The sequence below is a fragment of the Herpailurus yagouaroundi genome, unplaced genomic scaffold (genome assembly GCF_014898765.1).
Source record: "Herpailurus yagouaroundi ecotype Mexico unplaced genomic scaffold, PumYag 498, whole genome shotgun sequence".
NCBI lineage: Eukaryota > Metazoa > Chordata > Mammalia > Carnivora > Felidae > Herpailurus > Herpailurus yagouaroundi.
The window spans coordinates 158692-185074 of NW_024412715.1; the positions used below are offsets into that span (position 1 = coordinate 158692).

At 40.7% G+C, this 26383-nt stretch overlaps 1 protein-coding gene and 2 long non-coding RNA genes across 8 annotated transcripts in view; 2 read left to right on the forward strand and 1 right to left on the reverse strand.

Annotated features, from left to right (window-relative positions):
• The window catches only part of LOC121023065 (uncharacterized), a 25739-nt gene extending 15457 nt beyond the window's left edge, over window positions 1-10282 (reverse strand). Inside the window, exon 1 of the long non-coding RNA XR_005787226.1 lies at window positions 10106-10282. This is a non-coding gene — a long non-coding RNA (uncharacterized LOC121023065). The remainder of the gene's footprint in view (window positions 1-10105) is intronic.
• Window positions 2627-5407, forward strand: LORICRIN (loricrin cornified envelope precursor protein). Of its 6 annotated transcripts, none has more exons than XM_040464720.1 (3): window positions 2955-3105; window positions 4338-4505; window positions 4587-5407. In XM_040464720.1, the coding sequence occupies exons 2-3, from the start codon at window positions 4361-4363 to the stop codon at window positions 5171-5173; spliced, it is 732 nt and encodes a 243-aa protein (XP_040320654.1). In that variant the 5' UTR covers window positions 2955-3105; window positions 4338-4360; the 3' UTR covers window positions 5174-5407. The 6 variants fall into 6 exon arrangements, with proteins under 6 accessions (XP_040320651.1, XP_040320650.1, XP_040320654.1 ...); XM_040464718.1 differs by having other exon boundaries at window positions 2957-3105; window positions 4338-4612; window positions 4646-5407; XM_040464719.1 differs by having other exon boundaries at window positions 2958-3105; window positions 4338-4517.
• Window positions 8393-25404, forward strand: LOC121023066 (uncharacterized). The gene is made up of 3 exons (XR_005787227.1): window positions 8393-8404; window positions 10364-10368; window positions 25093-25404. It is a non-coding gene; the product is annotated as an uncharacterized LOC121023066 (long non-coding RNA).
• Window positions 25405-26383: the final 979 nt, after the last annotated feature.

A 26383-nucleotide genomic window follows, 5' to 3' on the forward strand; every position in this document is an offset into this window, starting at 1 on the left:
GGGGTCCCCATATTCAAGAACTGTGATCTCCCTTCAGACTGAGGATTGCCTGGGATAGGGACCATGTCCCCCCGTCCCGCACCAGAGCTGTTAGTCAACAGGCATTAAGAATTCCTTTCAGGGGCACCTGGGTGGCTCAGTCGGTTAAGCTTCTGACTTCAGCTCATGTCATGATCTCACAGTTGGTAAGTTTGAGCCCTGCATCGGTCCCTATACTAACAGCTGAGAGCCTGGAGCCTGCTTCTGATTCTGTGTCTCCTACTCTCTCTGCCCCTCCCACACTCACGTTCTGTCTCTCAAAAATAAATAAATCTTTAAAAATTTTTTAAATTAAAAATAAAAGAATTCCTTTCATTTCCACCAGGATTCAGTGAGCAGCTATTAATTCCTAGCACCACACTAAGCACTGAAGCATTTGCATTCTGGTCCATCCCCTCTAAGGATACAGGTAAAGGCAAGAACAAAGATGTGATCTGTGAGGCTGCAGAACTCAGGTGTGCTAGCACACATTCAAGGTAAGTATATAAGGGTTATAAATCTTAAAAATATGACATATGAAGTCAAAAAACTTCAAATACCCAAGTGTAATAATTCTACAAACTTCCATCATTTCCTCACTGATTTGATGAAATGTGATCAATTGCTGTCCACACAGTATCTCATTACTTCTGGTCTAGAGGGATAAAATGGAGAAGCAAGCTCATACGTTCACCTCAGGCAAGGTTAACTTAGAGCCTACAAGATCTAGCATTGCTGTCAATACCATGTTGCATCAGCCTCTTCTACATGTTAGCAAAGTAGAATGTACTAGTTAGAAAGGTTTTCTTATTAAATGCTACCTAGAATAGCAAAGGCAGGCATGGAATATCCCTCTCCAAAATCCACCAAGGAGATCCGTGCACAGCTTTGACAAGGTTTCTGACTCTATTAATGTTCAGTGTAGTACCCAGTACACTGTGTTGGCTGGATTAATGCATAAAGCTCTAGAATCTCAAATCTTATATATAGAAAGAAAGAAAATATCATATCTTTACATACTCCAACTGACATGGGCAATTTGAAGATTATTATCTTTATGGGATTACCTGCACTTGAGGCTTCCAAACTTGAGAATTTCATATAGTAACATTTCCCTCTCTTCTGTGATAGCCAATTTTTATAGTTTGACAAGTAAGGACTTGAAACAAACTACAACCTCCTGGAGTTTCCATCACTTTTAAACAAAATGATATTTTTAACACACACAAATGTAGGAAGGCCATGATTTCAAAATAAATGACTTTTCTTCTCAAGAATACACTACTGAGGGGCACCTGGGTGGCTCAGTCAGTTAAGTGTCCAGCTTCGACTCAGGTCATGCTCTCACAGTTCGTGTGTTCGAGCCCCACGTTGGGCTCTGTGCTGACAGCTCAGAGCCCAGTGCCTGCTTCGGATTCTGTGTCTCCCTCTCTCTCTGCTCTTCCCCCACTCATGCTGTCTCAAAAGTAAATAAACATGGAAAGAAAAAAAAAAAAAAAAAGAGTACACTGCTGATATACTTTTACTTACATTTTCCTCCAGACTAGAGAACACACAGTAATGGGCCAACATGGGCCCACAGATCAGTGCTGGAATTGTGCATGGTCTACACCCTCTCTCTTTCTCCAGTGCTTCCCAACTAAATAAAACCAACCTTTGTTATACCCATGGTAGTCATCTAGTTGGGGCTTATTTCCCTTCAAAATCTCACCGGTGCCTCAGCTTCAAGTTGAGAAACATGCTTTCTCCAATAGGTCCTGGCTTCTCCCTTCTGGCTAGTCTCTCAGGAGGAGAGCATCTGGGTTTGCCTGGGTTCATGCCTTTCAAACTAAAACTAGAGCCACAGGTTTCTGAAGGCCACAGTCTAATCAGGACCACTTGATCATTAAAACTCCACCATAATTAACAGTCAATTTATTATTGGAGCTGTCATTTCAACACACAGATGGGTGGAACAAAGTTCAAATGCCATAATTTAGACAATAACAATTGAGTTCCAGTGATGAAAGAAGGGGGGGAGCATGCCATTCATACATAGAGGTGATGCTACTGATCCAGGGTCAATGGGGAATTTTTGAGTTATTTTCCCACTAAGAACTTGCCTCAAGTTACCCATGGACTCCTTTCTGGCCTTGGTGTCCAAGGGTAGGCCACGTTGGAGGTAAGACTGTGATGTAATAGGAGAAAACAATAAAAACAAAAGCATCACCTTCTGCACTTTATATAACTATTCCCTGCTTCCTGAGTCTATGAAACAGGTATTATTCTTATTTGATAGACAAGGTCACTGAGCATCAGAAGCCTACTTATTCAATAGTCAACAAATAACTACTAAGTGCCTCCTATGTCAGACACTGGGTAAGGTGCTGTGACTTTGTCCAAGGTGACACAGCTGACAAGTACCATAGGGAGCACCCAAACCCAGTCACTTAACCTCAAGTCCCCTCCATTCCACGGCTGCCTCATAGGCTGAGGTCACTGTTGCCACATAAGACCTCAGGATGTCAGGGCCAAAGGCCATGGTGGGAAGGACCACATGGCCCTTCCTTGCTCCTCTGCAAGGAAAGTGAGTATCAACGATCAGAGGAATAAATCTGCAGAAATAAATAAATGTAGATACCCATGTTCCATTAGTAATAGCCCTGTCTATGGTGTAGACTCTTGGGCCAACTCTTGGGCCAGTTATAGCCCTGTCTATGGTGTAGACTCTTGGGCCAACTAAGAGTCTGAGACCTAGTCCTCAAGCACGGACCTCTGTTCACAGCATGAACCCTTTGTCATAGGTTGTGGAAACAATGACTGCCATCCACTCTAGCCAGCCATCCCTGCTGCCACACAGTTGCATCAGAGAAGGGGCCAGTCACACACTGTCTCAAGAATGCCAAAATCTTCATGAATGGGCCACCCTGTGCCTGTAATCAACAGACAGGTGGGGTGACAGCCATGGGTCACATAACTGAGGCCAAACATGAGAGGCTGGCCCAGATCAATAGATGAGTCAGGGCTCAGAGTATAAAATCTTGGGAGCTCCAGTGCTCCTAACATAAGCCAGCATCTCCTCTCCTCACTCAGCTCCTGGTGCTTCAAGTAAGTGTGAGTTCTCCTGACTCTCATCTTCCCAGCTAGTCTTCCCCAGGCCTGTGCAGGCTAGGTGGACTAGGGGACAGATTGGCAAGACCTCTGACCCCTTTGGAAACTATAGGACCTCTGACTTTCCAACTGCATTCATGTTTAGAGGGAATTCAGGCAGGAAGGCAGTGGGGGCTGAGCTGTTGCTGTGTGGATTTGTGTCTCTGATCTTCAGAGACACAGAATGCCAGAATAGGAACTCCACAAAGACAAGACTACCTTCTATCTCTACGGCACCCTTCTAGGAGCAGGCCAGTGATGGGCACAGAGGGACATTCTGCAGACTGCTCCTATGAGTGGGCAGGATGGACCTTATGCACTGGTCAGGAGAATAGGCTGAGTCTTAGTTCCAGAGAGTAAGGGAGAACAAGGAGAGTAATGCAGACAATGCTGCAGATGGTGGATATTTGGGGAACCTCAGGAACCCAGTGCCAGTTTTTCAGAGATGTTCTGAGAGAGAAATGGCATGAGATGCCATGGCACAACTTCCTACTATTAATGGCCCCCCTCAACCAAGCTTGGCTGTAAGCAAAGCCTACATCTTCTGGTCAGAGATTCTGATCCAAAGGACCACTGGGTCCTTTCCCCTGTGTACAGACAAGACCAGACCAGGGGGAGACTGCTTTTTCTGGTAACTAGCTTCTGGATCATGGCTAGGCTCAGTGGGACAGACCAAGAGTTTGAACTAAGAGCTTTTGCAGAGAAGGGGGCGGGGGGGGGGGGCAACAGCCCTCTGACATTCGGACAAACCTCCCTCTGTTTTGTCAGGGATAGGTAAAATCCTCCACCCTAGGTGGAGGTTTGTGGAAATTTCTATTTGCATTCAGAGAATCCGTGTTGGGATTGGAGGAGGCATGAGTGATGAAGTGCTCGAACTGTCTCATTTTTCAGGAAGTGAGGATAGAGGTGGGACTGTGGGTCATTTGCTCCCAAATCACTCAGATGCCAAAGGCAGAGCTGGGAGAGAGAAATGCGAGCAGTACCTGGGCTATTTACTGCTTGGTAAAGACTTTCTGAGGGGGAAACGACTAATCCCAGGAGTCCCATATGAGAGTTCTTCCCGGTCTAAACAGAGGGCATCAAGCCCAGCCTGGCCGTGCTGCCCTGGAGGATGATGGGCGTTTCCACGGCTGTCCCTGCCTCTTCCATGCGCTTGCGGTTGGTCCAGTGATGCTCCCTGCTCTTTCTAGGCTTCTCTCTCTCCTTAAACAAGATGTCTCACCAGAAAAAGCAGCCCACCCCCATGCCCCCAGTGGGCTGCGGGAAGACCTCCGGTGGGGGCGGCGGGGGCGGCGGAGGCGGCGGAGGCTCCGGTTGCGGAGGCTACTCTGGAGGCGGCGGAGGCTCCAGCTGCGGAGGCTACTCCGGCGGCGGCGGCGGCGGCGGCGGCGGTTCCAGCGGGAGTGTGAAGTACTCTGGGGGTGGTGGCAGCTGCGGAGGCGGCGGAGGCTCCAGCTGCGGAGGCTACTCCGGGGGCGGTGGAGGCTCCAGCTGCGGAGGTGGAGGCTCTAGCTGCGGGGGTTACTCCGGGGGCGGGGGAGGCTCCAGCTGCGGGGGCTACTCCGGGGGCGGCGGAGGCTCCGGGCAGCAGGTTCAGTGCCAGAGTTATGGAAGCATCTCTAGCGGCGGCTGCGGCGGGGGCTCCTCCGGCTGCGGGAGCGGCGGGGGCTCCTCCGCCTGCGGGGGCGACGGGGGCTCCTCCGGCTGCGGGGGAGCTGGCTACTTCTCCTCGCAGCAGACCACCCAGACCTCCTGCATGCCGCAGCAGAGCTACGGAGGGGGGTCTTCCTGCGCTGGGGGCGGCGGCTCCTCTGGAGGCGGCGGCAGCTGCTTCTCCAGTGGTGGGGGGTCGTCCTGCGGTGGGGGCGGCGGCTCCTCCGGGGGCGGCGGCGGCTGCTTCTCCAGTGGTGGGGGGTCGTCCTGCGGTGGAGGCGGCAGCTCCGGTGGGGGCTCCGGAGGTGGCAAGGGCGTCCCGATCTGCCACCAGACCCAGCAGAAGCAGGCGCCTACTTGGCCAAGCAAATAAGGCCAGTTGGACGCCGCGGAGACTGAGGAGCTGGAGCCGTTTTCGGTGGGCGCCTATGGGCTCAGCGCTCTCTTGATATTGCCGAGGTTCCCAAATGCTTCGTGTGTTACACCCAGACGAAGCCTTAGAGTTCTGGGGCTGCTTCTTGTTCTACAGGTTTTCCTCTTTGGTTTCTGTACAACTACCTCCCAACCCCAGTGCCTCCTCAGTCAATAAATTTGCAATTCATGAGAATTTCTGGGTTTTAGTCACCTTTGTATCTTCCAAGTCACATTTCATTCATTTCCTTTCCTCCGTTCACTCATCCGTCCATATGTACATTCAGTCAACAAATACACTTATTTTGTTGGGGGAAGGGGGTCAGCAGAGGAGGGAGGAATGACTGGCAACCAGAAGCAAAGATGTGAGCTCTCTGTTTTAAGGCTTAAGATGGTGAGGTGATCCTCAAACACAAAGATTCTGCGGACAGATTTCCATGAACAACCCCATAGTGGGTTGGATTGCCACTCTGGGTCTTCTTCTTGAGCTCAATGCTTTTTAAAGGCAGGTCTGCCCTGGGGAGATGCTGTCTCTCATAGTCCAGAACTTGCTCTGCAAGGTCTGAAGGCAGGGTGGCTTCACATGAGGAGCACTAGCGTATGCTACCCAGACTCACAGGAGAAAGAATAATTGTATATATGTGACTCTCTACAGCGTGTGAGATGTTTACTAGGTACCTGTAGGGAGAGGAGGAAGTACAGCAGCTGTTTCCTGATCTCTTAAAGACGCTTCACCTAACTTAGGAACATACAGCGTAAGTAGTGTATGCAAAAAACATACCAGTACCAGAGAGGTCATGGGGAAACACAGGAAACATACCAATTAGCAAGGAAAAAGCTCTAATTGCTCTGTTAATTGCGTAGGTCTCAAAAAAGATATAGAGTATCAGTCTGGCCAGGAATTCTCCTTTCATATCTTGATTCTACTACCTCTAGGTAAATGTTAACTTATTGATTTACCTGAAGCAAAACACCTGCTACACCAAAAATCCAAAGTACTCTCCTTACCCAGTCATTGTTGGAGACAAAAAGACAAATTATCCCTCCCCAGTTCTTCCATTTAGAGAGTCAAAACAGGTAGCAGCTTTAAAGACCCAATAGTCCAACCACTGCATATTATATATACATATACATATGTATATTTTTTAAATAAAAGTAAGACATTTAGTTCTGTATCGGATGGAGTAGATGCACTTCTCCTTATTGCTCCAGCTAAATGTAACTAAAATATCTGGGCATAATATATTTAAAAAAACATAAGGACAGTCTAAAAGGTGGAGAAAAGAAGGCAGAGTAGCTAGGGTCCTCAGAACTTGAGGACTGACACTGTCTGTGGTAAGTTCCCTGGGTTTCCTTTTCGCTTCCTATTATCTTAGATTGGGCACTGCAAAGTCTGCAACCAAGAAATGCCAACAGGTGCAGACAAACAAATACCTCCCACCATAGCCAAAGGACCAAGAAACATGACCTAGAGAGGCAGAAATCTTTTATGATAATATCCACCCTACTATAACTAACCACCCTGGGAAAAAAGAACGAGAAGATTGGACTTCTCCTTTCCAGTGGTAAGGAGATAACACCCCCTATGCACACACTTCCTTCACTGGTGTAGTATTAGCAGAGACCTGCTGTAATATAAGATTTGAATAAGATCCAGGGTCTCAAAACATAATGCCTGGAATGTCTAGCGCACAATAAAAAATTACCATACCAAGAACCAGGAAAATCTCAACTTGAATGAGAAAAGACACAATCAATACCAACACTGAAATGAAACAGATTGGGACTTTAAAGATATTATAAAAATGCTTCCACAAGAATTTACAAACACACTTGAAAAAAATAGAAAGTCTTGGCAAAGAAATGGAAACTATAAAGAAGAATTAAGTGAAAATTTATAATAAACAACTGTAGAATTAAATTTTAGAATTGAAAAATATAAAATTCACTGGATGTGTTCAGTAGCAGAATGGAAATCACAGTGTAAAGAATCAGTGAACTCGAAAATAGGTCAATAGAAATTATCCAATCTCAATGACAGAGAGAAAATAGGCTGAAAGAAAAGAAGAAGAAGAAGAAGAAGAGAGCTTCAAAAGCCTGTGGGATAACACAAGAGCTAGCATTCATGTAATCAGAGTCCCAAAAGGAGAAGAGAATATGGGGCTAAAAAATTTAGAAGAAATAATAGATCAAAATTATGTACATTTGGTGAAAGACATAAATCTACAGTTTTAAGAAGGTAAGTCAACTTCAAACAGGATAAACCCAAAGAAAGCCACACCAATACATCACTCTATAAAAGTGAATTTAAAATGAATGAAAGACTAAAAGTTAAGACCTGAAACTATGAAACTCCTAGGAGAAAGCATAGGGATAAAGTTCCTTGATAATGGTCTCAGCAGCAATTTTCTGGATATGACAACAAAGCATAAGCAACAAATGCAAAAGGATAAATAAATGGGACTACATCAAACTAAAGTGCTTCTCACAGCAAATGAAAAACCAACAAAATGAAAAGGTGGCCTACAGTATGGGAGAAAATACTTGCAAATCATATAACTGACAAGGGGTTATAATCTAAAATTTAGAAAAATAACTTACAACTCAACAGCAAAAAAAAAAAAAAAATTAACAACTTAAACACTGGCAGAGAAGCTGAATATACCATTATCCAGACACACCAATGGCCAACTGGTACATGAAAAGGTACTCAACATAAACTAACCATCAGGGAAATGCAAGCCAACATCACAATGACATATCACCTCACACCAGTCAGAATGGCTATACTCAAGAAGATAAGAGATAACAAGTATTGGCAAGGATGTAGAGGGGGAAAAAACAAACAAACAAACAAACAAAACCTAGTGCACTCTTGGTGGGAATACAAATTGGTACAGCTGCTATGGAAAACAGTATGGAGGTTCCTCAGAAAGTTAAAAATAGGATTACCATTTAATCTAGAAATCCCATTTCTGGGTATATATCCAAACTGAAATCAGGATCTTTCAGAGATATCTGTATACACAATGTTCACTGCAGCATTACTCCCAATACCTAAATGTCCATCAATAGATGAATGGATAAAGAAGACCATGTATATGTGAATATTATTCAGCCAAAAGAAAGAAGGAATTCCTGCCATTTGCAACAACTTGGATGGACCTTGAGGGCATTATGATAAGTGAAATAAGTCAGATAGAGAAAGACAAATGCTGTATAATATCACTTATATGTGGAAGCTAAAAAAGACAAACTCAGAGAAATAGAGAGCATCCTCATGTTTATCAGGAGTTGGGGGGGTGGAAAAAATGAGGAGATATTGGTCAAAGAGTACAACTTCCAGTCATAAAATTAACACGTTTGGTGGTCTAATGTAAGTATGTGATTATAGCTAATAATCTTGTAACATATACTTGCAGGTTTCTAAGAGAATAGATCTCAAATATTTTCATCAGAAAAAAGAATACGTAACTATGTGACAAGATGGAGGTAGTAGCTAATATTATAGTGGTAATCATTTTGCAATTTTTTTTAACATTTATTCATTTTGCAATTTTTAATGTATCAAATCAACATGTTATATAACTTACACAATGTTATATGTCAATTATATCTCAATAAAGCTGGTAAAACATATAATAAAGATGCTTATAAGAGTTGTACACATAAAAGCAAAAGAGAGAGACAAAGAAATGAAACCCACACCAAAAACATTATAACCAAACTTCTGAAAACTAATGACAAAGAAAAAAATCTTGAAAGCAGGTAGAGAAAAATGACACATCATCTACAGGGAAACTATGGTTTAAATGACAGTAGATTATTCATCAGAAACCAGGAAGGAAGGAAGGAAGGAAAGAAGGAAGGAGAGAAGGAAGGAAGGAAGGAAGGAAGGAAGGAAGGAAGGGAGGAAGGGAGAAAAGAAGAAGAAAGGAAGGAAGGAAGGAAAAAACCATGAAGGCCAGAAAGAAGTGGCACATTTTTCAAGTGCTGAAAGAAAAAATTGGCAACACCAAATTCTATATGCAGTGAAAATATTCTTCAGAATGAAGGTGAGATATAGTCTCAGATGAAACAAAACAAAACAAACCAAAGATTGTTTCCAGCAGACTTACTCTCAAAGAATGGCTAATAGAAGTTCTTCTAACAAAAAGGAAATGATCAAAGAAGGCACCTTAAAATACCAGGAATGAAGAACAATGCAAAGTATAAAATTATGAGTAAATTTAGGACAGTATCTTTCTTCTCTTGAGTTTTTTTTATTTTTTTTTATTTTTTTTTTCAACGTTTATTTATTTTTGGGACAGAGAGAGACAGAGCATGAACAGGCGAGGGGCAGAGAGAGAGGAAGACACAGAATCGGAAACAGGCTCCAGGCTCCGAGCCATCAGCCCAGAGCCTGACGCGGGGCTCGAACTCACGGACCGCGAGATCGTGACCTGGCTGAAGTCGGACGCTTAACCGACTGCGCCACCCAGGCGCCCCTCTTCTCTTGAGTTTTTAAAAATAATATTGAAAGTTGTACCAATAACCAAAACATTGATGTAGTTCTCAATGTATGTAGAAGAAATATTTAAGATAATATAATTGGGGAATTTAAGTAAAGGACCAAAATGGAGATAAGGTCTACCTTTCAAAATGTCAATAACAATAGTCTGTGATAAGTTATGTTGTATACATAATGTAATATCCACAGTAGCCACTAAAATAAAAAACTATACAAAGAGATACAGTCAAAAATATCATCATAGGTAAATCAAAATAAATTCTAAAAAAAAAAAGAAAGGTAAAATTTTATGGTAGTATAGCATACATTTTCAGATGGTCTCTAACTTACAATGGTTTGACTTAAAATTTTTTTATTTTACAATGGTGTGAAAGCAATACTCACTCAGGAGAAATAATACTTCAAATTTTGAATTTTGTTATTTTCCCGGGCAGCTCCCGGTCAGCCACACAGTCATGAAAGTAAACAAATAATACACTTACAACCTTTCTGTACCCATACAACCTTTCCATTTCCCACTTTCAGTACAGTACTGAATACATTACATGAGATATGCACACCTTTATTATAAAGTAGGTTTTGCATTAGATTATTTTGCCCAACTGTAGACAAAAGTAACTGCTCTGAGCACATTTAAGGTAGACCAGGTAAAGCCATATTGTTTGGTAGGTCAAGATGTAGTAAATGCATTTCAACTTAAGATATTTTCAATTCACAGTGTGTTTACTGGGATATAACGCTGTTAACAGACTTGGGTCCCTGGTCCTAGCAAAGGTAGAAATGAGGCTGGACCCAAAATTTAAAAGCACAGGCAAAACTTTATTGGGGCTTATGCTGGAGTACAAAGGAAAGAATCTTTAGGCTGACTCACTGAGGAGAGGTCAGGGAGGATTTTTTAAAGAAACTTAGGTGGGAAAAGTGTGCCATCTAAGCATGTAGAAGTGGGGATTTATTAGCACCTGTGCACTTATTTTTTTTTTTTAATGATTTTTTTTTCAACGTTTATTTATTTTTGGGACAGAGAGAGACAGAGCATGAACGGGGGAGGGGCAGAGAGAGAGGGAGACACAGAATCGGAAACAGGCTCCAGGCTCCGAGCCATCAGCCCAGAGCCTGACGCGGGGCTCGAACTCACAGACCGTGAGATCGTGACCTGGCTGAAGTCGGACGCTTAACCGACTGCGCCACCCAGGCGCCCCAGCACCTGTGCACTTAAACACCATGCTTCTTCATGAGTTGCATGTCAAATTAGCATGTTAAATCTCCACACCTGAGCGTGACTTTTAGTATTATAATGAGGAGAAAGTTGGTGAAAGTTCAGCACCATCTTGGTGCAGACTGGTTTGGACTGGTCTTGGCTTGCTCCTTAGCTGGTAGTTTGCTCTGCAAGACCAGGCAGCAGGAGGCTTTCCAGGTGCACAGGGCCTTGCTCCCAAGGTTCCTGACTGTTTCAACCCTGCTATAAGTTGAGAACATCTGTGTACAAATGCACAAAATAGAAATGACAAAATAATTTTTACCAAGTGAACGCACCACAATAACTAAACCTTATCCTGTCTTAGTCATTAAATATGTCAGATGTATCATTGTTCTGACTTCTAATATTTTAGGTTAATTTTGCTTATTCTTGAAGGTTATATTAAATATAGTCCTGTGGTATGCATTTTTTGTGTCTGGCTTTTTTTGCTCAATATTATCTCTGGGAAATGTGCTTGCTTTGAGCAGTTAGCTTCTTATTTTCATTACCATTTGGTTTACCAGTGTGTAAATATATCATAGTTTGTATTTTCTATTGTCATTAGAAATTGTTTTGTTTCTTTTTGTTATAGCTTTGAGACACTCAAGTCAGTGATTAGTTTTCCACAAATCAAATCTTTTTTTATTATATTTTTACAAATCAAATCTTAATATTGTGTTTTCATTACCACTTATTTCAAAATATTTTATATCTTCTGTGATGTTTTTTTCCTTAGCCCATGAGTTATTAGGAGTGCTTTACCTAATTTCTAAATCTCAAGGGATTTTCTAGATATTTTTTTTAAAAATTTAAATCCAAGTTAGTTAACATACATTGTAATAATGACTTCAAGAATAGAATGTAGTGATTCATTATTTACATATAACACCCAGTGCTCATCCCCACAAGTGTCCTTCTTAATGCCCTTCGCCCATTTAGCCCATCCCCCCCACCTGACATCCCACCAGCAAGCTTCAGTTTGTTCTCTGCATTTAAGAGTCTCTTATGGTTTACCTCCCTCTCTGTTTTCTTTTTAATGTTTATTATTTTTGAGAGAGAGAGACAGAGTGTGAGCAGGGGAGGGGGAGAGAGGGAGACACAGAATCTGAAGCAGGCTCCAGGCTCTTAGCTGTCAGCACAGAGCGCGATGCAGGACTTGAACCCACAAACCGTGAGATCATGCTGAGCCCAAGTCAGAAGCTCAACCGATTGAGCCACCCAGGCACCCCCTCGCTGTTTTTATCTTATTTTTGCTTCCCTTCCCCTATGTCCACCTGTTTTGTTTCTTAAATTCCACATATGAGTGAAATCATATATTATTTCCCTGACTGACTTATTTTGCTTAGCAGAATACACTCTAGTTTGTAAATAGCATTGCAGTGCACATTGTTGTAAATAGCAAGATTTCATTCTTTTTGGTTGTCAAGTAATATTCCATTGTATGTATACACCACATCTTCTTTATCCATTTATCAGTCAATGGACATTTGGGCTCCTTTCATACTTTGGCTATTGTCCGTAGTGCTGCTATAAACATTGGGATGCATGTGTCCCTTAGAATCACCACTCTACCCTTTGGATAAATACCTAGTAGTGCAATTGCTGGGTAGTAGGGTAGTTCTATTTTTTTTTTTAATAACAATCTTTTTTTAAAAGTTTATTCATTTATTTTGAGAGAGAGAGACTGCAAGTGGGGGTGGGGGTGGAGAGAGAGAGACAGAGAATATCAAGCAGGCCCTGCACTGTTAGTGCAGAGCCTGATGTGGGACTTGAACCCACAATCCATGAGATCATGAACTGAGCTGAAATCAAGAGTCGGATGCTCAACCAACTGAGCAACCCAGGCACCCCTGGGTAGTTCTATTTTTAATGTTTTGAGGAACCTCCATGCTGTTTTCAGAGTGGCTGCACCAGTTTGCATTCCCACTAACACTGCAAAAAGGTTCCCCTTTCTCCACATCCTCACCAACATCCATTGTTGCCTGAGTTGTTAATGTTAGCCACTCTGACTAGTGTGAGGTGGTATCTCATTGTGGTTTTGATTTGTATTTCCATGATGATGAATTCCATGATGATGATGCTGAGCATCTTTTCATGTGTCTCTTAGCCATCTGGATGTCTTCTTTGTAAAAGTGTCTATTCATCTCTTCTGCCCATTTCTTCACTGGATTATTTGTTTCTTAGGTGTTAAGTTTGATAAGTTCTTTATGATTTTGGATACTAACCCTTTATCTGAAACGTCATTTGCAAATATCTTCTTCCATTCTGTCGGTTGCCTTTTAGTTTTGCTGACTGTTTCCTTTGCTGTGCAGAAGCTTTTTATCTTGATTAGGTCCCAGTAGTTCATTTTTGCTTTTGTTTCCCTTGCCTCTGGAGACATGTCAAATGAGAAGTTGATGCGGCCAAGGTCAAAGAAGTTGCCACCTGTTTTCTAGGATTTTGATGGCTTCCTGTCTTAAATTTAGGTCTTTTATCCATTTTGAGTTTATTTTTGTGTATGGTGTAAGTGGTCCAGGTTCATTCTTCTGCATGTCACTGTCCAGTTTTCCCAACACTATTTGCTAAATAGATTGTCTTTTTCCATTGGATATTCTTTCCTGCTTTGTCAAAGATTAGCTGGCCATATGTTTGTGGGTCCATTTCTCGGTTCTCTGTTCTGTTCCATTGATCTGTGTGTCTGTTTTTATGCCAGTACTGTACGGTCATGATGATTAGAGATTTGTAATACAGCTTGAAGTCTGGAATTGTGATGCCTCCAGGTTTGGTTCTCTTTTTCAATATTACTTTGGCTATTCAGGGTCTTTTCTAGTTCCATACAAATTTTAGAATTGTTTGTTGTAGCTCTGTGAAGAATTCTGGTGTTACTTTGATAGAGATTGCATTGAATATGTAGATTGCTTTGGGTAGTATGAAAATTTTAACAATATTTGTTCTTCCAATCCATGAGCATGGAATATTTTTCCGTTTCTTTGTGTCTTCTTCAATTTATTTCATAAGCTTTCTCCAGTTTTTAGTGTATGGATTTTTCACTTCTTTGGTTAGGTTTATTTCTAGGTATTTTATGGTTTTTGGTGCAAATGGGATTGATTCCTTGATTTTTCTTTCTGCTGCTTCATTATTGGTGTGCAGAAATGCAACCGATTTCTTTTTTTTTTTTTTAATTTTGTTTTTTTCAACGTTTATTTATTTTTGGGACAGAGAGAGACAGAGCATGAACGCGGGAGGGTCAGAGAGAGAGGGAGACAGAGAATCGGAAACAGGCTCCAGGCTCTGAGCCATCAGCCCAGAGCCCGACGCGGGGCTCGAACTCACGGACCGCGAGATCGTGACCTGGCTGAAGTCGGACGCTTAACCGACTGCGCCACCCAGGCGCCCCAGAAATGCAACCGATTTCTGTACATTGATTTTATATCCTATGACTTTGTTGAATTCATGTACCAGTGCTAGCAGTTTTATTTTTTAGTGGAGTCTTTTGGGTTTTCCACATAAAGTATCATGTCGTCTGTGAAGACTGAAAAAGTTTGACTTCCTCCTTGCCAATTGGATGCTTTTTATTTCTTTGTGTTGTCTGATTGCTGAAGCTAGGACTTCCAACACTATGTTGAATAACAGTGATAAGAGTGGGCATCTCTGTCATGTTCCTGACCTTAGGGAGAAAGTTCTAGTTTTTCCCCATTAAGAATGATGTCGGTCTTTTCATATTATGACATTTATGATCTTGAGGTATGTTTCTTCTATCCCTACTTTCATGAGGGTTTTTATCAAGAAAAGATGCTGTATTTTGTCAAATGCTTCCTCTGCATCAATTGAAAGGATCATGTGGTTCTTATCCTTTCTTTTATTAATGTGATGTATCACATTAATTGATTTCCAATTCATTAGTTGAACTAGCCCTGCATCTCTGGAATAAATACCACTGGATCATGGTGAATAATTCTTTGAATGTATTTTTGAATCCGGTTGGTTAGTATCTTGTTGAGAATTTTTGCGTCCGTGTTCATCAGGGAAATTGGTCTCCTTTTTACTGGGGTCTTTGGTTTTGGAATCAAGGTAATGTTGGCCTCATAAAAAGAGTTTGGAAGTTTCCCTTCCATTTCTGTTTTTGGAACAACTTCAGAAGAATACCTGTTAACTCTCCATTAAATGTTTGATAGAATTCCCTTGGAAAGCCATCCAGCCCTGGACTCTATTGGGAGATTTTTGATTACTGATTCAATTTCTTTACTGGTAATTGGTCTGTTCAAATTTTCTATTTCTTCCTGTTTCCATTTTGGTAGTTTATATGTTTCTAGGAATTTGTCCATTTCTTCCAGATTGCCCTATTTGTTGGCATATAATTGCTCATAATATTTTGTTATTATTATTTGTATTTTTGGGGTGTTGGTTCTGATCTCTCCTCTTTCTTTCTTGATTGTATTTATTTGGGTCCCCATACTGCTCCACCATCTTAACTCCTCTCTAGATATCTTAATGTTACTCATTTCTAATTTAATTTCATTGTGGTAAGAAAATATATTCTGTGTGGTTTCAGTTCTTTAAAATATATAGGGATGTCTTATGGCCCAACACATGATCAATCTTGAAGAATGTTTCATGTGCATTTAAAAAAACTTTTTAAAGAATTTTAACTCTTGGATGTTTAAGTCAAGTTGGTTATTGGTAAATAACATTGTTCAGTGTTCCTAAATCTTGACTGATTTTTGTCTACTAGTTCTATCAATTCCTGAGAGAGAGGGTGTTAAAGTCACCAACTGTGATTGTTATTAGGTACAAATGCATTTAGAATTGTTACATTTTCCAGGTGAAACATTATGAAATGTTTCCCCTTACCTATCATAATCTCTTGTTTTGAATCCAGCTTTATGTGATAGCAATATAGTCACTCCATTTTCATTATACTTACTCTTCACATGGAATCTCTTTTCTCATATTATTACTTTCAACCTCTCTGTATCTTTATATTTAAAATGTTTCTCTTATAAATAACATATAGTAAGGCCATCTTTTTTAATCCAGTCTGAGATTCTTTGTCTATGATTGTTCCCCTGATGGTAATGTGTTCCTTTTCATTGAAGACTTCTTAATTTTTTTTTCTCTTCATCTTTGGTTTTCAGTAGTTTGACTAAAATAGACTGAGGTATGGTCTCCTCTTTATTTGCCCTGATTGGCATTCTCTGAATTTCTTTTATCTGTGGTTTGATGTGATTCATTATTTTAATGAATTAAAATATTATCTCCTCAAAGATTTATTCTTCCCCATTTTCCCTGCTTCTGTTCTTTTTTTTTTTTTTTCCTGGCATTCTACACACTTGTTAGCTAATTTGATATTGCCCCACATGTCTTAAATACTATTCTGTTTTGTTTATTCTATTTTCCTCTTCTATTTCAGTTTGACTAATTTCTATTTCTTTTTCTTCAAGTTCCCTGATTCTTCAGCTGAAGAGAATATGTTATATTCTTCTTAATTCTATTTTGAATATTATATTGTAGTTTTCTTAGAACATTTTCCATGGAAATCATGTTTTGTTTTGTTTTGTTTTTAAACCATGTTTTTGGAAAAAAAAAGGGCATTAATATTCTGCTTATTATTCAACTTGTAAAAGAGCAGACCACTTGGCAATTCTTGTAGCGTCTGAACCATTTTTCCCAAATGTAAAGGACAAATGCATTCCATAACTCTAGAGAAGGGCAAGTAATATTCTGCATCTTGCTAAATATTTGGCTTATTTCATTTGACATAAGTTTTTATGGAAACCCTCTATTACTATAAAAGTGTATGTTCTCTACAATTCAAAGCAGTAAATGCAACTTGTGTACAATATTTCACTATAGTTTTAATTTACATTTCTCTGATGAAAAATAAAGTTAAGGGTATTTTCATATATTTATTAGATATGTAGGTATCCTCTTTTGTGATTTGTCTATTCTTATCTTTTGCTCATTCTATTATTGAATTGTAGAGTTTTTCCTATTGATTTTTCAGAGTTTTTAAACCTATTTTTAATATAAATAACCATTGTCATTTCTTATTCCATGTCTGACAATTTTAATATATGATCCATTTATGGAGCTAATTCTTCTGTCTCTAGTTTCTGCTGATTCTTACTTTTTGTAAGAATTCTTACTCATTGTATCTTGTCTCTTTCTACGTCTTGTGATTTTTTTTCACTGTGTCATGCTCAATTTAGTAGGAGCTTTAATATGTAGGAATATTTTGAGACTAAGGCTGAAGCTCAGCTCTATGGGAAATAGGTTTAAGAATTCTCTATCCGTAGGGGTGCCTGGGTGGTTCAGTCGGTTGAGCGTCCAACTTCAGCTAAGTTCATGATCTCACGGTCTGTGAGTTCGAACCCTGCATGAGGCTCTGTACTGACAGCTCAGAACCTGGAGCCTGGAGTCTGCTTCAGATTCTGTGTCTCCCTCTCTCTCTCTCCTCCCCTCCCCCGCTCATGCTCTGTCTCTCTCTCTCTCTCTGTCAAAAATAAATGTTAAAACATTTTTTTAAATAAAACAAAAAGAATTCTCTACCCTTACACCAATGGGTTAACAAGGCTTAGGGTGGAAAGCCACCTCAGGGAGAAAGTGCCCAAGGCTAGTCACTAAGTAGAACAAAGCATAGAGTGAAAAACTGCTTCCACATGACCAAAGCATCCCAGAACGGCTAGAAGCAGAAAGCTGTCTTAACAGGATGAAAGCTTCAGAGAACAGCTGATATACACGTAGTAATGGAATCTTGGGTAACTTATTGTTTTCAGGGTAGCATGCTCCATTTATCTTAGTCCTTAGAAAAGTCAGACAACCAGATGAAGTACCTGCAGGCAATGGCCTTCTGCTTGGTCCTGAGATGTTGTTTTTTCTTGACCCTAACCTCTAACACCACATGCCTTCGCCTTCCAGACTCTATCTCTCACATATGAGTTAATGATTACTATTTTATTGTTTCTTTCTGCACGTCTATCATGTATGTAAACTTTCAAGATCCTAATAAGTTTGGAGAAAGGACCCTTACTCAGGGCTCTTGTCTCCCCAGTAGACATTAGCCTGTCTTGTATTCAATTCTGTGTCTGCTCTCTTGGTGGACAATAGAGAACTCTAGACTCATAGTCTGCGACACAGCTCCCCCGGAAAGAATGTATACCAGTTCTTCCAATCCCCTGGGGGACTCCAAACATGTAATCGCTTTCAATTTTTCAATCACATTTATAGCATGCATTCATATCACAAACTCACGTGAATTCTAGCTGGTACTTACAAGTTCTGAAAGGATTTTTTTTCTTGATACTACCAATTTTCAATAAAATATTTTGTTCTCTTCTGCAGGATCGGTTTATTTCTCATTTACCTTTATACTGAAGGAGTAGTCCTTTGGGATCTATGATGGTTAGTTTGAAGTATTTACTTGGCCATGCTATAATACTCATTTCATAAAGCACTCATCTGTGTGTTGCTGGAAAGGTATTTTGTAGATATAGCCATTATCTATAATCAATTGACTTTAAAAACAAGAGATAACCCTCCATAATGTGGGTAAGCCTTCTTGGGAAGGAAAATTTTTTCTTTATACTTAAAGATTCTTCCAGCTAGTCCAAGAATTAAATTAGTTACCTTAATAACTAGCAAGAGAAAAAACACACACAAAGTGTAATTACATGCATATGGAAACCAAACAATAAACTTGAGACCCAAAGAAATGACCAACTCATGTAGCATTTATACATTTTAGACAAAAAGACATAAATCTCTGAGGAATTGACAGTACAAATAAAACTTATATTTGGGAGCTTCAAATAGTAAGAAATCCTCAACAGGATTTGGGCCCGGGGTAGTAAATTAGTAAAAGTACAAAGGTTATTTAGACAGCTTTCTTGGCCCTGTATTCCCTATTTCTGATGATAAGGATGTCTCTTTACCTCCTGGTACAGAAAGGGTACTTTTCACATGGGAGATCTATTTCCTGCTTTCTGGAGACAAAGGAGGGTCATGATGTTCTTCCTGCACTGGCTGTTTCTTAGGTAACTTTAACTCAAAATAATCAATATGCCATTGTGGCCTTTCTTGGGGCAAGCTGCCCTAGGCCCCTAGAGTTCATTCAATGAGTTAATGGAGCAAAAACTGAAATTTCTTGGGAAAGATGGGATTCTGCCTTAAGATTGTCATACAGCAATCCTGCCTGAATTTTCTGTCATATAGATTTCACACTTGCCAGCCCTGACAATCACATGAGCTAATTCCTTAAGATAAATATCCCTCCTTCTCCCCTCACCCACCTTTCTCACCTACTTGTTATCTTTCTCTGGAGAACCCTGATACATTTATGCTATTGTCAAAGCAGATGCTCAGTACCTCTGTGGTTGAGCAGAAACCTTTAGGGCAAAAGCTAGCTTTGGCACTCAAATTTCTCCCATTTCCTGCTTTCACTTGATTTTTAATATTCTGCGGGTTTCTTGGTTTTGTACCAGTTCAGGATGACACTTTGATAAGTTTTCCTTTTAACTGTTGCAAGCATTTTAGTTGGCTCAATTCAAAGGGTCATCCAGAGTATATAATCTGACATACTGACAGATATAAAGAAGTTTATTGGATGCAGCTATTATCTCCATTTACAGGGAATATGAGACTTAAAAGAATAACATGCCTAAATTCACACCCAGAACGACTAAGCATATTTCCTGTGGTTGAGTAATTAAAAATACCAAAAAATTATGAGATAACTTTGTCAGGGAGGAAGAATTCTTGCACCCTTCAAAGTCTCTCTAGCTGGACTAAAAATCAAATTGACATGAGGCAGATTCATAGAAGAAAATCAGATTTAGTAGCATATGTACAGGGAATCCCATACTGACATGGAAATTCCAAAGACAGTCAAGCAAATTAAGGTATACATGTAATCTAAGCAGAAGGGGGTAGGGGGTGGGAACTTTTATCTTCAAAGGGAAGGAATGTAATACACAGGGCAACAAAAAGAAGAGAAGATATTTAATAATTAGATGTTTGCCCTGCCATATAGGTGGGTCACTCAGATAAAACTTACCTCTGGTAATGCCCATTATTCTGGAAAAGACCCTCAATTTAGATTCTCCTCTTAAAGGGGGGGGCAAAAGTTTCTCTTGAGCCCACAGGGTCTTGATTGCCTTCAGCTCAAAATAGTCATCATGCCTAAGTGGCCCATCTTGGGACAGCCTGCCCTTGGCCCCTACAACTTCTATCAGGATGAGTAGAAAGAAGGTAGGAGTCCTAGATTCGTGGTTGGAGGAGACGGGTTCCAAATCTAGTTCTGTCACCTATCCTCAATATCTTTATTACTGAAGAGTTGAAATATAGAGACCATGCCTGATACTATTTAATGCTTGTTTACTGAATGACATGAGGGCCCAAGAGGATCCTGTATTATTTTGAGAGGGTGTGAAAGGTTATTGGAGAAGAATATGTACAGTCATTATTCAGAAGATTTTATTCTTCTGATCTTTCAAGGCAATGACAATTCTCATTTAGAAATCTTCCTGTTATTTGGTTAAAATAGCTTCATTTTTTGAACCAGGGAGTTTCCTCTTTAAAAAACATCTGAGCTCTCTCACTACCTTGACTGTTGGAATCAGAACTAAAGACTTTTAGGAAAACTTTTGCAAGAATTTGGTTCTTAGGCAACATGGCTACTGGAGTTTTTAAATTTATGGGAGAAGCTAACTTAGAAATCTTTCCTGAATTGTGCTAATTCTACCCCACACATCAATTCTAAAGCCACAGCCCCTGACTCCATTTGTTTTGCCTCCATTTTCTGCTGAAAGCAAAATCTATTTTCATTGACTATGGATAAAAGAGGATGAACATATACACACATATACACATACATTCACACAGCTCAGGTTCAGCTCTTCTGGTCATTTTCTTTTCTTCACTGTGTTTATTCATTTGGAATGCTTTTACCTTTTTTGGCTACTCTTCTCTTGGTCTCTTGCCCTGTGTCCAGAGCTCTCATTTCAGATACACAACAATGTAATAACAACAATGACAATTTACAAGGCACCTTCCATGGCTGCATCCTATTTGACTTTTTACTCCTGTGAAGTAGAGTGGAAATTATGCCATCTTATCAATGAAGAAACTGAGGCCCAGAATAGTTAAACTTATTTAGCTAAGGTCACTGCTCAGGGCCAGAATCAGATCCAGAGCCCTGGGTGAGGTGATCTGGGAGACCCAAATCTCAGTGAAAATTCAAATGATTTAGATGAGGTCATGAGAATGGACCCTCATGATGTGATTAGTGCCCTTATAAGAAGAGATGTGTTCTCTTTCTCCTTGCTATGTGAGGACACAGCAAGAAGGCAGCTGCCTGAAAACCAGGAAGAGGCTCTCAGTAGAACCCAATGCTGCTGGCATCCTGATCCAGGATGGCCAGACTCCAGAACTATGAGAAAATAATTATCTGTTGTTTAAGCCACACAGTCTATGGTATTTAGCCCAAGATGACCAAGACATAGAGTTTTTGACTACTCAGTAGATAACTAGCACTTATTTGATAAATGAATAAACAAAAGCTTTCTCTAAATTCTGCAGCCAGACCCAGAAGAAGCAGCAGCACCTGGACAGTTTCTTTCAAACTTACCATATAATGGAATATATATATATATATATATATATATAATGGAATATTACTCAGCCATTGAAAAGAATGAAATCTTGCCATTTGCAACTATGTGGATGGAGCTAGAATGTATTAAGTGAAATAAGTGAATCATAGAAAGACAAATATATGATTTCACTCATGTATGGAATTTAAGAAACAAAACAGATGAACATAAGGGAAGGGGGAAAAAGAGAAGAGGAGGAAATAAACCACAAGAGACTCCTAACAATAGAAAACAAACTAAGGGTTGATGGAGGTATGTAGGTGGGAGATAGGCTAGATGGATGATAGGTATTAAGGAGGGCACTTGTGATGAACACTGGGTGTTGTATGTTAGGGATGAATCACTGAATTCTACTCCTGAAACCAATACTGCACTGTGTGCTAAGCAAAATTTAAATAAATTTAAAAACTGAAAAATTTAAGCCAAAAACCCCTAAAATATAATGAAATAAATCATTGTTTTTGAAAAAATTTACTCTATCTGCTCCTGAAGAAAGCATTTCAAGCTGGGGATTTCCCTGTTGCTGGGAAGTCTCACAATATTCGTGTGTGTGTGTGTGTGTGTGTGTGTGTGTGTGTGTGTTTAAAATTGTTTGACCTACCAGTGCAATGTGCCAGCAAGAGCCCAAGATGTGCAGTAAAATAATTGGATGTGGGGACACAAGGTTTGTAAGCCTGTTTGGCCTTAGACCACTCAACCTATCTGAGTCTCTATAAAATAGGGTCAATAAAGTCCATCTCACATGACTGCCATGGCACTCTTAGCTATAAATCCCTATCAAGATGGAAGTCATTGTTACTGCTTTATGATATCAACCTACTTGAGAGTCCCTGACTCAGTGCTCCTGCTTCTTGCCTCCCACACTGGTGAGCACAGACTCTCCTGCCTCCTACTAGTAAGCAGCAGCCCTGCATCTTCTCTCTATGTCATTTGGAGCCAAAGTTTGGAGGTTTCCTTCCTAGACCTGCAAGTGTTTTCCTACATTCAACACTTTACAGGTACCCTTGTGGTATTTTCTGACAAGGGCTCGTTGGTCTTTGTCATAGGTTCCGCAAGAGAGTGGTAGAGTACCCCTGTATCTCTACTGGACATCAGACTAGAAAAAAGTACACTGGCTTTGAAGTCAGATGGGCTGTTTGCCTGTTCCCTTAGTAGCTGGGCCATCTTGGACTCCTCATTGGCATTTATTGAGACCCACTTGGTCATCAGCTTTCTGAAGCCACTTGCATTTTAAAGAAAATACCAAAATATTAAGAGAAACAAAATGTGTCAATTAAGACCAACAAACATTTTCATACTACTAAAAGGATTGTCATTCCATCACTGTTGTAAACAGAATGAATTTCCCACAGCAACTATCTTATAGATGCAGATGAAGAAACTGAGGTTCCAAGAGATTAATCTAAGACACCAAGCTTATTTTTATTTCTATTATTTTTGTTGTCTATTTTAACATCACCTTAGGATCAAGCAAAACCCCATCATGGTAGAGGAGGAATGGATGGGGGACAGGGTTTGGAGGGAAAAACCAGGAAGACATTCCCACAGACTAAGGCAATTCTGCTTCAAGGAACCTCCAGCAGACTCCCAGATCTTTTGCTGGGATCTAACTCAGCCTGAGCCCCTCACACTCTAGGATCATCCAAGCAACTGTAACCTGAGGGCATCCTTTTGCCCTTATTCATGAGCTCATTTTCTCACTTTCCTGCTCACTCACACAAGCTATTAAGCAACTACCACATTCAGGAATGGGTTCGACCGTGAAGACACAAAGGTAGATGGACACAGGTCCTAGCCCTTCTGGAACTCAACTTCTAGTGGGAAAGCAAATAGATAACAATACCATTAGTTTATGAATCATGCCACAGATGTTTATTGATCCTTATAGGCTGGAGGATCATCTCAAAATAATACAGAATGTCACCCTTCTCAAAGCCCACAACTTCACAGGTGATATTAGGAAATAAGGCAAAATCCTAACACAGAATGAAAAGCAAGAGTTTCCAGGGTCTCAAATCAAGGACCTCTGTCTTAGAGGATGGAGGAAGGATAAATAGAAGATGTGATGTTTGTGCTGGGTTTTTAAGTGCCATCAGGTTATCAGGCAGAGGAGCAAGGGAAGGAACACCCAAGGAGATGGAACAACATGTTCAAAGGCAGACCTGAGAATGGGTCTGGTATATTCAGGGAAGAGGTGTGTTGGCTCAGACAAGAGAGAATCAAGGGAATGAGGAAGGAAGGGAGGGAGGTCTGAGAGCAGAGAATGAAATGCCCGGTATCCCAAGATAAGAAGTTTTCATATCATACTATGAGTAACAAGACCCCAACAAGAGCCTGACAGATCAGGCTTTTTTGTTTGTTTGATTGACTGCTTTCTTTGTTTTAAGAAAGGTTGCATCATAAGCACTGTGAAAAATGAAGAGGCAATAATGGGACTAATGAAGTACTTGGCTGAGAAATGATGGAATTAACTGAGGCATGGGAAAGGAAAGGAGAGATTAGAGTCAGGAGACATTTCTTAGCTCATAACCAGAAGACTACAGCTAATTGCTTGTAAGCACTTCATCTGCATTATCTTGTGCAGTCCTCATAATAACCTTGGGGCTTAGATGTGGCTTCAGTGTCAGTCCAGCTCCAAACTATAAGTCCTGAGCCAGTATCAGTACTGCCTTCCACAATTGGTGTGGATGAAGAGGAGGAGGAAAGAGAGCCATGGAGTTTTCCACCTTGGAAAGGCTTTGGGGGAAACGAGGTACATTCACTGCTGGACACGTAAGAGCTAGGACGGTCATTGCTCAGTCCATTGCACAAATGGATCTGGAGCTCAGAAAGGGATCACCATCTATCATTAAGGAATTGCAAACTAAAACGGTGATGAGATACTACTACATATCTATTGGGATGCCTAGAATCTGAAAAAAAAATCTGAGCTGGAGAGGATGAGGAGCAACAGACACTTTCATTCATTGCTGAATGCTTTGGAAACACAAAATAGTATAACTCTTTTGGAAGATAATAATCTCACAAAGTTAAATACAGTTAAATACATATTAACTAGCAGTCATGCTTCTAGGGACCTATCCAACTGATTTGAAAACTTATGTACAAGGGCGCCTGGGTGGCGCAGTCGGTTAAGCGTCCGACTTCAGCCAGGTCACGATCTCGCGGTCTGTGAGTTCGAGCCCCGCGTCGGGCTCTGGGCTGATGGCTCAGAGCCTGGAGCCTGTTTCCGATTCTGTGTCTCCCTCTCTCTCTGCCCCTCCCCTGTTCATGCTCTGTCTCTCTCTGTCCCAAAAATAAATAAACGTTGAAAAAAAAAAAAAAAGAAAACTTATGTACAGACAAAAACTTATAGCAGTTTTATCCATAATCTCTAAAAACCAAAAGCAACCAAGATGCCCTTTGATAGGTGGCTACATCACCTGTGGTACATCAGTTACTCATCAGTTAAAAAGAAATGGACTTGGGTGGCTCTTAAATGCATACTGATAAGGGGGAAAAGCTAGTCTGAAAGGGCTGTCTACTGTATGATTCTAATTACATGGCATTTTGAAAAAGGCAAAACTATAGAGATAGTAAAAATATCAGTGGTTGTCAGGGGTTCAGGGTCTGAGGAGAGGGTTGAGTAGGTGAACCAGAGAGGATTTGGAGAGAAGTGAAACTATTCTGTGCGATACTGCACTTGTGCTTTGTCAAAACCCTTTGAACTTTATGTTAGCAAGAATGATCCTAAGTGTATGCAATTAAAAAAAAAATTTAGGAGGAAAGAAAAATTCCAAAATAGAATGCATAATGTAATTTTTAAATCTAACTATATTACAAATGGATGAAACAGCATCACTGAGTGTGTGTGTGTGTGTGTGTGTGTGTGTGCATGCGTGTGTGTGTGTGTGTGTGTGTGTGCGCGGTGGAGGAGGCCAGTAAGGCTGGAGTGAAGTGAAAGAGAGGAGAGGTAGTAGCAGAGGTAGCTGGAAGCAAAACAAGGAGCCAGTTTGTGTAAGATCTTTGAGGCCTATAAGAACTTGGGCTCTTACTCTGAGCGAAATGGGAAACCATCAGAGGGTTCTTAGTAGAGGAGAATTGTGATCTGACTTGGATTTCAATAGATCTCTCTGGCTTATGTATTGAGAATAGGTTCCAGGACTGAGGACAGCATATTTAGCAGATCAATTAGGAGACCAGCGCATCATTTCAAGTGACAGATGGTGGTGACCTGAACCAGAGTGGCAGTAAAGGAGGTGCTGACAAGTGGCTGAATGCTGGATGCACTTTGAAGGTAGAATCAGACAGATGAAGAAAATGAGAGAAAGGAAGGGGTTGCCCAAGGGTTTTGGCCTGAGCAACTAGAAGCATGGTATTTCCCTTTACTGAGCTGGGGAAGACTGGAAGGAGCTGTTTTAGAAGTTCTATCAGGAGCTCAGTTTCAGGCATGAATGTTTATGATGCCATTAGATACCCAAATGGAAAAAAGCACAGATTTAGAATTGGAACTTTTGCTCAAAATAGATGTTTTGGCTATAAATGTAAATTTGGGAGGTAAAGTGATAAGTTAAAAAGGCAGATCCCAAAGGAGTGCAGCAGGAAATCAAGGGAAGGTGTAGAAAGTTGGACCTTAACAGAAGTTGGACCTTAACGGAAGTCTCTCCCCCCAGAGACTGATGTGAAGAGAACGTTGGGAATGGGGTTGCAGGCATATTTGCAAGGTTGCAGGAAGGTGAGAGTAAGAGGGTGGGGAGGGAAGCCTGGAGAAGGAAGTGGAATGTGGGGCTGTTTGTGAGGGCCCAGGAAGCAGAAGCC

What these genes read in the sequence shown, in the direction of transcription:
- LORICRIN (XM_040464717.1), top strand. Translation starts at nt 4,361, where the DNA reads ATGTCTCACCAGAAAAAGCAGCCCACCCCCATGCCCCCAGTGGGCTGC.